Source organism: Myxocyprinus asiaticus, chromosome 9 (assembly GCF_019703515.2).
Source record: "Myxocyprinus asiaticus isolate MX2 ecotype Aquarium Trade chromosome 9, UBuf_Myxa_2, whole genome shotgun sequence".
Taxonomy (NCBI): Eukaryota; Metazoa; Chordata; class Actinopteri; order Cypriniformes; family Catostomidae; genus Myxocyprinus; species Myxocyprinus asiaticus.
The window spans coordinates 16596047-16611027 of record NC_059352.1 but is presented as its reverse complement, the minus strand read 5'-3'; the positions used below and the strand labels follow the sequence as shown (position 1 = coordinate 16611027).

Genomic DNA, 14981 nt, shown 5'->3' with positions numbered 1-14981 from the left:
TTTTATAATAAAATCATGTTAACACATATTGTCTTGTGGCTATACCTTTGAAACAGTGTGTATTTTAACACTTACAGATTGTCCACCTTCACTTCCATTGTAAATGCCTCACTTTAACCCAGATTTTTGCTTTTTTTAAAGAAAAGGGGAGAAAAGTCTATATTAATTTTTTTGGTAATCAACATGATGCCACAAATGCTGTCGATTGAGCTTAATAACATGTACTGAACCTAGAATATTCCTTTAACATGTACGAGCGCACAGGATTAGTGTTTGGGGTTGAGAATGGAAATTAGGGCTAGAGACTAGGTGATTAGGGTTATGAAAGGGGTGCAGAGTCTCAAGGTTCAGATTTAAAGTATGAGTATAGATTAGAGGTAGGGTTGAACAGGAGTCTAGAACCAGGACCAATCATTTTATGTTTAGGGTTAGGGCTATGATTATGATTTGTTAATACGAATGCTCTTCCGGGAATAACAGATTCTGATCCAGAAGCAAAACCTGATTGTGTAAATCACATTTTGCCTCTAGACAATCCCACTGAAAGGCATTACACAACATCTATAACATGTTTATAATATATTGCCCACACTGACACACAACACAATGCTTATGTACCTCATCCAAGCTATTCCATAAACACAGCCCAGTCGTTTACACAAGAACGAGTAAGACTGTACCACTTCTATATACACAAAGGATAAAACACTTTCATAATCAAATAATTTCTTTTAAAACTTGCACAAAAACAGCACAATCCATATCATTACATATACAGAAGTCTAGAGATCCATTAACGTTTAATTATAACATTTCTTAAGGACTATTTCAGTTAGTCAATATCATCATACAGTAAGCAATGTTTGTATGCTGACACTCATTTCATATTTACATCTCTAGTTTAAGGGCTTTACTGTCACATTACACAATCTGGGATCAGCGAGTTACAGTATACACACTGTGAAAAGCAGTACGTTCAACATCCAAACATGATAAATCCAGAGGCAATGGCAGAAACTGATATGACAGGCTGGATAATGAAAAATAAAACCTAGATAGTTGACACACCATTCAAGCAAAATACATTATGAGAGGAATAAAGATGTTGAGACCAAAACCTGTCCAAACCCAAATATTGAAAGTTGGATTTAAAAAAAAAAAAAAAAAAAAACATGTTTGAAGAGGTTAGGTTAAAAGGCAGGCTTAAACTAATGCAGATTATATGATTTAAAAGCATTTGATAGGTAGGGTTTACTCTGCAGTCAGGTTTACTCAGCTACTACATAAGACTATCTGTGAACTATTTAATAGCTACAACTTAAGTTATGGGTTAGTTATGTGCAAGAGTTTAAATTCACTCAGGGGTGCCAAGAGTCTTTCAGACCCAGAAAAGAAATAATAATAATGTTTGATTTGTATAATGCCTTTCTAAGACCCAATGTCGCTTAAAAGCATTTTCAAACACTTTGAAATGGGATGTCACATTCATTAGTTAACTACTATACATTCACAAAACGCAAGCACAACAGTCATTACGCACGAGAGTGTTTGTGTGTGCGTGTTCCCTCCTATCAGACCAGAAACACTTAAACTTTGGGGTCTAACCTCTAACGTAAAAGGACTGTTGTATTTTGGTTAAAGATAACTATACTTCAGCAGAGCATATCATAATCATACTGATCTAAAACACATCCACGTGGTTACGCAACCCGTTACATCCATATATAGATTGCAAAATGCAGACAAACTGATAACGATATTCATATATAAAAATATATTACTCTCTCCATTCTTAAGCTTTCTCAAGTCCATTCTGTGGTGCCAGGTTACGCTAATGTGAGACGGGATCTTCACATTAACAGCCACAGAAGAACGGACCAGAGAAAATTACTATAGATACAACAATAAAATTAGGACAGAAAGCAGGGGCGTAGTTTCCAGGGGGGATGGGGGGAGGTAAACCCCCAAAAACCAAAACAACAAGTGCAACCCCCCCCCCCAATATTTATGCCATGATCAATACCATGTAGATACTTCACGCTGCAACCCCCCAATGTTCAAGCCAAATCTACGCCCTTGACAGAAAGGAAGAGAGGGACATTGCAAGAAATGAGAGAAACAGCGAGAGCGAGTATGTGTGAGATAGCAACAGCAATAGCAAGAGAGAGTGAGAAGGTGTTAAAACTTATCTGCATAGTGAAGTAATCATCTTTCTAATGTGGCCAGAATCATGCAATGAATCATTATATTAGAAAAACAATTGAAAAAGATGCCAAATGAAAAAAGATCTGCAAACAAGACAAAATATCAACTGAATGCATTACTGAGAGTGTATATCCAAGTGTATATCTTATAGAGAAGACAGAAGAGCAGACTTTCACTTCAGTGCTTCCAAGTCTGTGCAGTCTGAGAGTGGCATCCTATGACAGGCAATGCTGTTTTGCCACTCAGCCAAGGGACAGTTTGTGATTGGCTATTGGTGAGCAGGGTGTGGTCAAGGCGTGGTAATATTTGTTCCCATTTGTCACTTGAGAGGCATTAATAAACACCTTGTGACTGACAGTTTTGAGGGGAAATGTATGGGAATTCACTCCTTTGAATGACTCATTGACAGTATGTTTAGTTCCTATTGGCTGAAGGACATGCTCATCATCTGGATGTGGACTGTGATTGGGAGGAAGCATCTCTTGCTGTGTTACTCCATTGACCAGAGCCCATTCCTGCTAAAACGGCAACAGCTTCTGCAGCACGTACACTCAGACCATTAACAGACACTGGCGCCGGTACAGAAACAGGCATAACCAGCGCCGACGCTGAATTCTCATCCACTCCTGCAGCTAAAAGGAAAGAGAGGAAAGATTAATAATATGCATAAAGGATTTAGGACATATAAAGAAATGTGTGGGGTGGATGGAAGGATGGATGATGAATGGATGGCCTACCAAGGTATGCTTTTTTCTGCATTGTAGTTACAGGGCAGTCCTTATGGGCCAAAAGCAGCTCTTTCAGTCGTGTCACCTCAGTCCTCAATAGGGACACTTCACTCTGTCAAACATGCATACACAACGGTGTCAGTAAAGCACTTTGAGATTTCCAATAGCCACATGATCATGTGTCAATGAAATGTTCCCGGTTTAAAGGGAGAGTTCACCCATAAATGAAAATTCAGTCATTTTTTTACTCACCCATGTTATTCTAAACCCATATGACTTTTTCTTTTTCAGTACACAAAAGGCAGAAATTTGGAAATAATATTCTGCTCACTGATGTCATACAATGGCAGTGGATATTGACCACACCTCACAAGATGAGGCATTCAAGTGAGAACTCGCTTTGGTTTTTCTTCATCCGGACCAACAGCGATATAAACAACAAATAACACATAACACATATGCACACAAACCAGAAAACAGAACTTACAAAACATGTCTGAAGAGTTTGAAGTCGAAGAGGAGATGTATTTCACGATCAGTCTAATTTGTATAAACTGCAGTATTCGGGAATCGAATTGAGATGGAGGAGGTTGAGGCAGCCACAGTCGTACCGTGTCCTTATCAGATGCGACACAACACACGTTAAAATGCGTCTTTTACATGTTAATCAGAGTTTTTGTCCTAACCAGCAGCGACAAGCAACACAGTACAGTCAATCGCTTGGTTTCTATTTGCGGTGTCGCGCCGGGTTGCCCCGTCCACTGTGAACTGTCACTGGTCCAAAATCTTTGTCACAACAGTTCATTTAAGCCAGCATCTCACTAGCCAGTTAAAAACAACTTAATTTTGGCTGAGTGTGTTACACCTACCAAGGTCTCGCTCTCTTCACTTGAAGTTTTGTCACAGTTACACACAAACCAGTTGAAGCAAAACAATCCAATTTCTCTCTTAAATGCCCAATCTCGCAAAAAGGGGCTGTGTAAATTGCTGCTCTCGTGCACTCTCACAAACATGCACAGGAGTGATGATTTTAACAAAATAATTGATTACATTTCAGTTTATTTCTCACCAAGCCTTATCGTATGCCTTCAGAGCAAGGCATGACTTGCATTGAATAATTTGTTAAGACTTCTGAATTATACTTTTGCATCCTTTTAAAGCTTGAAGAGGTGGTCACCATCCACTGCCATTGTATGACATTAGTGCATTTTTTTCTAAATTTCTCCCTTTGTGTACCAAAAAATACATAAAGTCATATGAATTTAGAATACCTCTAGGGTGAGTAAATAATAACTGAATTTTCATTTCTGGGTGAGTTATCCCTTTAATACAACTAAAGCTCTATCAACAGCATCTGTGACATGCTGTTGACCACCATAGAAAATAATTTTTCATCCCAAAGTTTGGAAAACCAAATGCTTTAACAGCACTGTACTAACAATGGAAGTCTAAAGGTGCGGTCACATTTACCATTGCATGATGAAATTACATGGGCGAAGGCGGTGTGAGTGGATGTTGAGCACGTGTGAAACCTAATTGCCAACAGCCTCTCTTCTATACTGCACTTTTAACTCTAGGAGTTAAAAAAAAAAAACTTGCCGGTAAAATTATATCCTTTTCTATTGTGAATATTCAGTGTAGCTGTGTACAAAGCCCCGCCCACAGAAAGGTCACAGTCTGCCAAACCTTAAAATACACCATTATCACACTGTTTTGAAAGTATAGGCACAAGACATTACACATGCTGTTTAACTACTTTTTACATGGAGTAAACTGTGCCCACAGGAATCACATCAGTATAACCAGAAGTTCATCCACCAAGAAAAGTAGTCCCAACTTTAAAAGAATGATTTACACATCTTTACAGCTCAAAGAATTAACATTGAATGTTTTACAAGCCGAGTGTCAAAATTATTTTAGTGGTAAACGATAGAAGACCACAGATGCTGTTAATAAAGCAAGTTGTATTCAACCCAGAACATTCCTTATATATCAAAATTGCTATATGTAAATATTAAATGAAATTTCAAGAACATTGAGTATAAGACAAAATCATTCTTCTTAATTCTTGTCTATTTTTACTTGTTCATTTCTGTGCGACTCACAGTGAGGTTGACGTTAGAAGTGGCTAATTCTTCAGCACGTTTCTCTAGGGCACTGACCCACACTTTCCGTTTCTGCCGACAACGTGAGGCAGCTGCTCTGTTTCTTTCAAGAAAGCGGCGCCTGCGCTCATCTGGCTCTATATCTGCTCCCCGACGTCTGCGTCCACCTTTTGGTGGAGCAGGGGATACCTGTAGAACATGGAATGAGCTGTCAGATCCATTGCTTTTCACCAACATGCTTTTCTGAACACTTAAAGGGATCATTCTGTAGGTACCAAACCTGTAGAACTTTCTTTGGAAAAGTGACCATGGCTGTTGCTGGTCCCTATCCACAATTGAATTGTATGGAAAGGGCAGTTAGGACATTCTGCTAAATATCTTCTTTTGTGTTCCACGAAATATTGAAAGTCATAGGGGTTTGGAACGACATGAGGATGAGTAAATGATGACCGAATTTTTATTTGTTATACACTCAGTACAAAATGCCCAATTTAACCCCATTCATTTCTCTATTTATTAACACACTCAATCCATCCAAATTAAAATTAAAAAAAATAAAGAAATAAAAAAAAATTATATATATATATATTTGTTTTTTTTTTTTTTTGACCAAATTAATTACTAGTATGCATGTAACACGGGTATGAGGTGTCTGTGAGCACCTGTGGTTGAGCAGGTGACGGTGTCTCAGTGTGATCTGTTTTTTGTATTGGTGATGGTCCACTAGGACTCTGCTGAGAAAGTGCTGCCTTTAGCCTCTAGAGGGAGACAGATCCCATATACAAACACAAATAAACACCACCGTGTGTAAATTAATGCTCAAAACCTTTGAGATGTTACATCTGTTTTGTTTTTTTTGTTATATAATAAGCCCATTGTAAAGCATGCATACCTATTTTAGCACTGCATGTGGGTGTGCATGTGTGCATTCTCACCGTCTTGGCCTCAGAGTGTGTACTGTATCCAGACGGAGAGGAGGAGCCACTGCTGCTTCCACAAATAGGAGGGCCTGGAATCCCTGGGATATTGGGCACTGTGTTTGACGATCTGGCAAGCTATATATAAACACACACATAGCAACACCAGATTAACAGAGAAACAGGAATACAAATACAAAACAAATGAGTACTTGTTTTGACAAGTGAGGGTCTCATAATTGTCAAATTACTGAAAACACAGATAAAGCTTTCAAATGGTCAGTTATCAATAACAAATGAAGTGAATTTTTTTTAAGTTCTTAGGGAAAAAGTGCAATAGAGAATTTCTGATTTTGATACTAATTATAACTGTATTAAGAACAATTTAACAAATAACATTTTAAAACTCAGAGAAAGAATAAGACACTAAAAAAGGTTTAAATCTATTTTGATCTATTTTTTTAAACTAGAATTATATTTTTTCTTGTGATGTTAGACTGTGGATCATGAGCAAGCCGAGGAAATACACTGGAGGCACTGCATTAATGATAATGATGATGAAGACAGCCTTTTATCTTCCCACTGAATACAGTCTGAAGTAAATGAATGGTGCCAATTAGTCTACACGCTAACTGCAATATATGGAAGAATCAAACTTTGCAGTGGTTTTTGAATCTGATGTACAGTATATCCTCTCAGATTTTGTTTAATGTTAAACAATACATATTCAGTGCATCTGTTCTAATTGTATTTGCTTAATGCATAAGCCATTTTTTTACTGTATTTTTTGTAGCAGATAGAGGACACACATGATTTGTTTAAAAATACTTTATATTTGAGCATACTCTGTTTTCCTATTATTTGTTGTTCTAACTTTATAAGCATGTAATTTTGGTTCTGTTCACTCCATCTCCCTCCTAAGTCTTATTTAATTCCACTATATGGCAGCAAGTACTACAAAAAATATATTTTTCCTCCAACTTCCGTCACAAAATGTCGATCTGAAAAGTAGATGGCAATCTAATGCATTTTAGACCTCGCAGATGTGCTCGTCCATAGACATTCAGTCTAATTTTCAGTTCATGCACCACCCCCACTGTTTCATTGAATATCTCGGCCTGTGAGTGGACTAGACGCTCGATCTAGGTGTCATTAGAAAGCCGAGATCCTCCTCTGTGCGATGATGAAATGATGAAACTTTTTATCATCAATAGTCAATAACATATTTCTGATGATTTGTTTAGCATGCTTTTCCTGCTGGACCGCATATTTTGTTCTGGACATCTAAGATTTAACATTGGATTATTCACACAAGCAAGCTCACAGACAAGTAAAAAAATGGCTCAAGGTAAAAGCAGATATAAAGTTAAGCTATTCTTGGCTTACAGCAGCAGTGATCGACACATAAAAGGGACGTTTGTATTTGATGTTTTCCAAATATCATTTCACTTTGTGATTATTTTGAAAATCTTTCAAACTGTGATATGAGGGCAACAAAATAAACTGTACAGTCTCATTCCTGAGAATGAGCGCTATCATTTGATATATGAATTGTCTATTTAAGTGCTATTTTAAATACTTTTATATTCATATTAATATAAATGACCTACCACATGACCTCTAGGTGGCGCTGATTTGCGACGCAAATGTTTTCAGGCCTTATTTTGTTATTTTATGTAACAAATGCAGAAGCGGTGGTTATCTATGAAAAGTTCAGATTCTAAGCTTTCAAACGATACCTCATATGCCTGGACTTATGTAATCGGAAACTTGAACATTTTAAGAGTAAACTTTTTTCCCAATGGCGGGGCTGCAGAGTTGAAGATGTTAAGGAAGCAGTTCCCTGTTTTCCTTTTTTTTTTTTCTTACATGTAATAATAGCTACATTACTCATTAGATTATTAAAACTGTTTAAGATCATATTGCTTTTCTTTTGACTTTATTCACATATGTGACCTTGAGGTAATTGAAAAGTAATTAAAGATAATCTGATTACATTCATTTCTTATTGCAGTAACTGGACACGGTTATTACATTTTTTGCAAAGTAATCAGTAAATGTAACAGATTACATTTAAAAAGTAACCCTCCGAACCCTGGAGAAATCCTTACTGATATGACCGAAGTCTGCCCTGGACTGGGCAGTAGTGGAACAGCCTGACCATTTGGTAGCTGCATCAGCATAGGAAAAGAACCAGACGGTGAGCTGAAAACAGAGTGAAAGAGGTACTATTTTAGGACATTTTTCCTCAAAGAGGGTGAGGAATGAGAGGTGTAAACAACACTGAAATGACTCATGTAATTAAAAAGGTTTAAAGTGTATCTGCGCCAATGCAGTGGATCAACAACTCTATGTATCAGATGGTCACACCAGTGATTTAATTTGGATAGTTCAACACTATAAGAAGCCCCATAAGTAGCAAAGACCAAACTACAATAAAGGATTACTGCCAGAGTTAGTTTGGCATGCAGATGTGACAGACATTTCAATAATTAATTCAAATAAATAATAGACATGATACTTCTTTCTCTGTCTCAAAGTTGCTGACCTCTCCACTGGCATCTTTGTACCTTAGTCTGTTTGAGGGAGGGGTCCTTGTGATAACAGAGGTGGGTGAGGGCTGAGTAGGGTTCATAGATTCAAATCCTTGGTGAAGTGGTAGTGAGCCTGGTCGCACTATGGTCGGCGTAGGGGTGGAACTTGCTGCAGTCCTTGGTGGAAAATCCTGTAAAAGTGTGGATACACAACATTATTTTATGCTTCAGTAGAGTAAAACTGATTAGAATGGGTATTTCAACTGTACTTAATAATCTAAAATCCAAATATCTGTCTCCAAATGAAAAGACACTAAATCTCACCTTCATCTTCCTCATGGCAACAGGGTCCTTTGCCATAGCAACTGCATCTTTGCTGTTTGTCATGCTGGAGGCGGAGTCCGGGCTGTCCAGAGGGGACGAGTCTATCTCAAGAGGCCCTTCCCTCTCTTTGACCTCAGTAGGCGTCTGCAGCGCTGGAAGCTTGTGAGACAAAAATATCTATCAAGTCACTTACAGACAACAAATTTCCCTCAATCAACTAGAAATTTATATTTAGAAATGTAATATATAAACTGAATGTGAAGTAAAGTTGTCGAGTCAACTTTTATAATACGGATTTTCCTAATTTTACATTCCTCATTCTTACCTTGCCCTTAATTCTCCTCTCCTCTACCTCTTGTGTTTTGCGAAGATCTTGTTCAAAGGAGCCAGCCAGCTCACTAAACAAACCCACCTCCTCACAATTCTTAAGAAAACGGGTGGGAGTGGGTGTCTGATCTGCATGCACACAAACATATGCAAAATCAGTATCAAATAACACTAAATGTTAGGTCTTCAGGTCAGTGTGTGGGAGAAGTTAACTAAAAGTAACTGCACTACTAACTTAACTATATTTTTCAGTAGGGTGACAATAGTTCAGCTATTTTCACAATAACGTACATTAGGTTTTCCAGTAATAAGCTACATTTTGCAACAAGTAGCACTGTGGCATCACAAAACGGTACATTTGCCAAAATGTGTTGCGAACAGCAATGGAGCTGCTGGAGTATACACATTCACCGAAACTTTAGGTGCGTCTTAAATCGCACACTTCTGCACTGTTCTACGCCATTTAGTATTATGAAAAAAATCCACTATTATGCTTTCACAACTTTCCAAAAGAAGAAAAAAAAAAATAGAGAGCGGTGGATTACAGAAGTCAGAAGAGAGAAAGAGTCCAAATTTTCTGTCACTCCTTTAGTAGCTGTATTAGAAACCTCATAGCAGCTGTGGTAACTTTTTTTATTTATTTTTTTACTTATTCCAGGGTAATATAATAATACAAAGTATAATGTTATACATTTACAATAATTAAAAAACTGCAAATATAAAAAAGTTTGCTAGACTTGAGCTGCTAAATAAGGCAGAAACGCGTCTTCACAGGATGTGATAAAGGCAACTAGCGATACTTTGTGAAGACAGCACCTTGCAAATATGAGTCTAATGCTTTACTACAACCCACACTGTATGAATATGAACATTATTTGAGATTAAAGTATTGAACAAAAATTGGCTAACGTGCTAAACTAGCAGGCAACACATCTCGTGCATTTGAAACATCACTTCTGTTAGCTGGAAAACAACGATTGCTTCCGTGTAGTAAAAAAACTTTACTGTTCCATTTGGGATGATACTAGACTTTGAATATTCTTATACACATGGTTGAGTACATAGTGTATATTGTAAGTGCATAGTGTACAGTGCAATATTTGGGATACAGCTTTTGTCATTATAGAAGCTAAATATTTAGTGCATTGCAGCTGTTTATCACTATATATTCCAATTTAGCCATTTTCTAGTTTATTAGTGTATATCAAGCATACATTTATGTTCAGTTTAATTTAGTCACCCAATTTGTTTAAACCTTACTAAAATTAATCATGGTTTTACTATAATATTACTGTACTAACCATGACTGTATATAAACCATGTTGTCAAAATCATGGTTTTACTATAGTAATATTGTAGTAATCGTGTTTTTATTTTGTTTTTTTGGCAGAAAGAAATGGTTTAGAAACAATTAACTATGGTTTTACTACAGTAATATTGCAGTATCAATACAGCAACCATGGTTTTACTGTAGTAATATTGTCGTAACATGGTTAACTTGTGACTACTGTGATTCTACTAAAAATACCATGGTTAACTTGAAAGGCTGCTCAGCAAGGAAAAAGCCAATGCTCAAAAACCGCCATAAAAAGGCCAGACTACAGTTTGCAAGTACACATGGGGACAAAGATCTTACTTTTTGGAGAAATGTCCTCTGGTCAGATGAAACAAAAATTGACCTTTTTGTCCATAATGAACATCATTATGTTTGGAGGAAAAAAGGTGAGGCTTGCAAGCCGAAGACCACCATCCCACCCGTGAAGCATGGGGATGGCAGCACCATGTTGTGCTTTGCTGCAGGAGGGACTGGTGCACTTCACAAAATAGATGGCATCAAAATGAAGAACAATTATGTGGGTATATTAAAGCAACATTTCAAGACATCAGCCATGAAGTTAAAGCTCAGTAGCAAATGGGTCTTCCAAATGGACAATGACCCCAAGCATACCTGCAAAGTTGTGACAAAATGGCTTAAGGACAATGAAGTAAAGGTACTGGAGTGGCCATCACAAAGCCCTGACCTCAATCTGATGTAAAATGTGTGGGTAGAACTGAAAAAGCGTGTGCGAGTAAGGAGGCCTACAAACCTGACTCATTTACACCAGTTCTGTCTGGAGGAATGGGCCAAAATTCCAGCAACTTCTTGTGAGAAGCTTGTGGAAGGCCACCCAAAATGTTTGACCCAAGTTAAACAACTTAAAGGCAATGCTACAAAATACTAACAAATTGTATGTAAACTTCTGACTCACTGGGAATGTGATGAAAGAAATAAAAGCTGAAATACATCATTCTCTCTACTATTATTCTGACATTTCACATTCTTAAAGTAAACTAGTGATCCTAACTGACCTAAGACAGGGAATGTTTTCTACAATTAAATGTCAGGAATTGTGAAAAACTGAGTTTAAATGTATCTGGCTAAGGTAAACGTCTGACTTCAACTGTACATCAAAAAATTAAAGCTGTCAAAATTAAGCCGTTAATGCATGCGATTAATTTCAAATGTTTAATGTGTACATTTTTCTTTAATGCTATTAACGCATTTCCCAATTTGACATTAGATTTTGACACTCAGCTCCGTATGAGTTCTGAACATTGGTTGGAATAGGGCAGAACCTTAGCAATGTGTCTGGGGACATTATTGCACTGACGGACACAACAAACAAACACACAAGCTATGTCTCAAATGACACTACACTATGCACTCAGCCTTGTAGCATATACATTTTCAAAGTGTAGTATGGTCCCAAAAGGAACACAACATTTTTTTTACTACATAGAAGCATTCGCCGTTTAACAGCTGATGGAAGTGACGTTTCAAACGCACGTGATGTGTTACCACTCAGTTTAACACTTGTATCTAAAATAATTAACATATTCACACAGCGTGGGTGATGGTAAAACATTCAACTCAACATTTGCAAGGTGCTGTCTTCACTAAAGTTTCACTAGTTGCCACATTCTCCATTGTTTACTACTGTTTTCAGACAAAAAGAAAACAAGACATCTGCAGCGCTTTTCATGTGGAATTCAAAGTGCCGCTTGATGATGGCGTTGGTGCTATCATGAATGCGGCCTCACGACTGCTATAGCAAAGTGGATAGCCACAGTCAGCCAGATAATTAATATTGTGGAAGATGAGAGTTTAAGAGATTACATTTGCACTGCAAACCTATGGGGAGACTAGTTCTTTCAATTAGTCAACCTCCCACTTAGACTTTGGGAAATGTTTAATGTCTATCTTTATACTGTGGAAGGCTTTGTTTTGAAAATGTTAATAAAGCATTGTTGTTACATATTGTTTGGTTTTCTAACCTAAGAAGGAAATAAATGCATTTTGACAGGAAAGGAAGTATAAATAGTAAAATTTCAGCACTTTCAAAATCTGCGATTAATCGTGATTAACTATGAAAAATTTTGATTACTCATGATTAAAAATGTTAATTGAATGACAGCACTACTAATAATATTTTCTTCTTTAAATATTGTCAATGTAGCTACTTTTTGTTAGTAGTTGTAGTGTAGCTAACTACTTTTTTTAAAAGAGTAGCTTGACTGTAGTTTAACTACTTTAAGTAATGAGTAGCTTGTAGCTTGAGTTACGAGTAGCTTGTAGCTTGGGAAGCTACAGTTTTAAAGTAGCTTCCCCAACAATGCTATAGGTCCAATGACAGGACGTGATCATACATTCTCTAAAGAGAATTTCAGTAATGTTTTGTTACCTTTGTAATCAATACAATTTGAGAACAAAAATATATTTAGGAGAAGCAATCTGAACAAACAGAACCACATTTATGCATACCTGCTATGATAACTGTGTCTGTTCTGGCTTGTCCAAACTTCAGTGTCATCTCATGTTTATGTTTATGCACTGCCAAATGGTCCTCATTGGTGAACCTCTGATGTGAGAGAGACATTGACAGAGACACATGCATAAGCCCATTGGTATTTTGCTCTTACTTCAGTCAATTTGAGTGTACTTTTGCTTCCTGGTCTATATTCAAATCAGATGGAAGAATGTGACAGATGCAGTGGGTGACATCAGGCCATCTGGTGTTTTGATTACGGCTTATGTTATCCAGTTATGCAGTGCTATGGGAGCTTCTTACAGTAGCTCAGTAAAGGCTGGGATTAAACAGCTGGTATGATTTCAGAATAAAAGTTTAGGGCCAAAAATCTACCTCTACCCCCAAGAATATGTTATGGACCTGGGATGTATCCAACATAGACATTTAGGGGGACATCATGTTACAGTCTTGTTTGGTACCGAAGGATCTGGGCTGCACAGGAGTTATATACTGTATATCATATGCAGACAGAGGGGATGGGCAAGAATGCAAAAAATAAGGGGGAATTGGGAAAGAGAAACAGCAGAATAGGGTGACACAATAAAAAAGAGAACTCTTACCTGTCCACAGCCTGGAGCAGTGCAGACAAAAGGTCGATCGTCTCCCATTTTAGATCAACTACTTCCTGTGACACTTCTAAAGACCATCCAGAGAAAATAGTTATTATTTGTTTTATGAGGCCCAAGACTTAAGACTAGTTTCTATTATTTTCAGTAACTTCATCTCAATTCATCATCTGATCATCAATACACCAATGTCAATTCTTCCCAAATTTGGCATTTGAATTATTGTAGCTACAGTTTTTTGGCAGATGACAGGAATGCCACTCTACGAGCCTTCACTGCTCAGCATAGAGAGGCCTGCTGTGTTCAACTGATTGCATAATCTGCATGATGACTACATGATAAGACGCTTTTCATTTGACTATTGTCTGATATCACCTCTTTCCGCTGAATTAAACCTGCTCGTACACCCAACAGCCTTTCACACTACATAGAGCTAGCTAGCATGCGTTTCCTCTCTATTAGTCATTCCAGAAAGATCTCTACAACAGAATTCGTTGCCAATGTCATGTAATAAAGCAATAACAGTCATTTTAACAAGACAATAACAAGCCGCAGGGTCTCTTAAATCCTGGCGCACCGTGCGTCTCGTTTATATGATTTTGGTGTAAGCTAACAGGCTAATGCTATCCACACATGAGCCAACTGGCTGTAAAACACATTCTATACTACTAGCGAGCGACGCGACAAAACAAGAACGCGCCCTGAATCAACGAAGCTGTCCGGAACGCGAACGCGCGAGGATGTCGCTCATTATAATGGGAGTGTTCTAATTGTGTCGAGTCGCGTGCAGCGTAAACAGTGCAGTTAGGTTTGAAAGGACTAAATTGTATTGCATCAGATAACCCGAATGTGCTGCATATCACCTGTTTCTCATCCAAATGCTTCAGTGTTTACAAACTTACCCTGCTCCTCCCTCTCTCCGCGTTCCCACCTTTGGAGCTCCTTCATCCAGCGAGCTCGCACAACGTAAGTCTCGCGAGATGTTGAGGTAATACTCAAACCGGATTTAAATCGTTACGTAACAGATTTGGAGTGGTGATGACAAATCCGGGGCAGTACGTATCTCTGTACTTTGCACACAAAACGCAGGGATTACAGATGAAGAAAGGACATGGTCTTAAAGCTTTTCTTAAGCATGATGGAATGCATATTGCCATTAAATGCACATTGATATACAGATCATTAAAAACAGAATTGCATTCCATGGCAAAATGCATTTCTTTGACTATTAAAAATGCTTGTTCTCATTTTTTACAATCAATGCAATACCATTATAGCTTTTATTCACAAACCAACATAAAGTGCATAGGCGTCATTTGCGGGTGGGATGGGTGGGACATGTCCACTTTTTGAAATTGCTTTCATCAGGTAAGTGTCTTATACAGAAGACACATCTCCAGTTCTTGAGCAGGTGTTTCCATTTTGTT

The 14981-nt window shown here is 37.7% G+C and overlaps 1 protein-coding gene across 5 annotated transcripts; it reads right to left on the bottom strand.

Moving 5' to 3' along the window:
* Positions 1-1147: 1147 nt before the first annotated feature.
* LOC127446145 (cyclic AMP-dependent transcription factor ATF-7-like) lies at positions 1148-14532 on the bottom strand. 5 transcript variants are annotated; one of them, XM_051706833.1, is made up of 12 exons: positions 14457-14532; positions 13549-13624; positions 12943-13039; positions 9139-9269; positions 8814-8972; positions 8526-8680; positions 8067-8160; positions 5974-6093; positions 5701-5796; positions 5039-5227; positions 2943-3045; positions 1148-2837 (listed from the first exon to the last, which is right to left on the bottom strand). In XM_051706833.1, the coding sequence occupies exons 2-12, from the start codon at positions 13594-13596 to the stop codon at positions 2650-2652; spliced, it is 1380 nt and encodes a 459-aa protein (XP_051562793.1). In that variant the 5' UTR covers positions 13597-13624; positions 14457-14532; the 3' UTR covers positions 1148-2649. The 5 variants fall into 5 exon arrangements, with proteins under 5 accessions (XP_051562793.1, XP_051562794.1, XP_051562795.1 ...); XM_051706834.1 differs by having other exon boundaries at positions 14418-14496; XM_051706835.1 differs by lacking the exon at positions 14457-14532 and adding an exon at positions 13930-14410.
* Between the last annotated feature and the right edge of the window lie 449 nt (positions 14533-14981).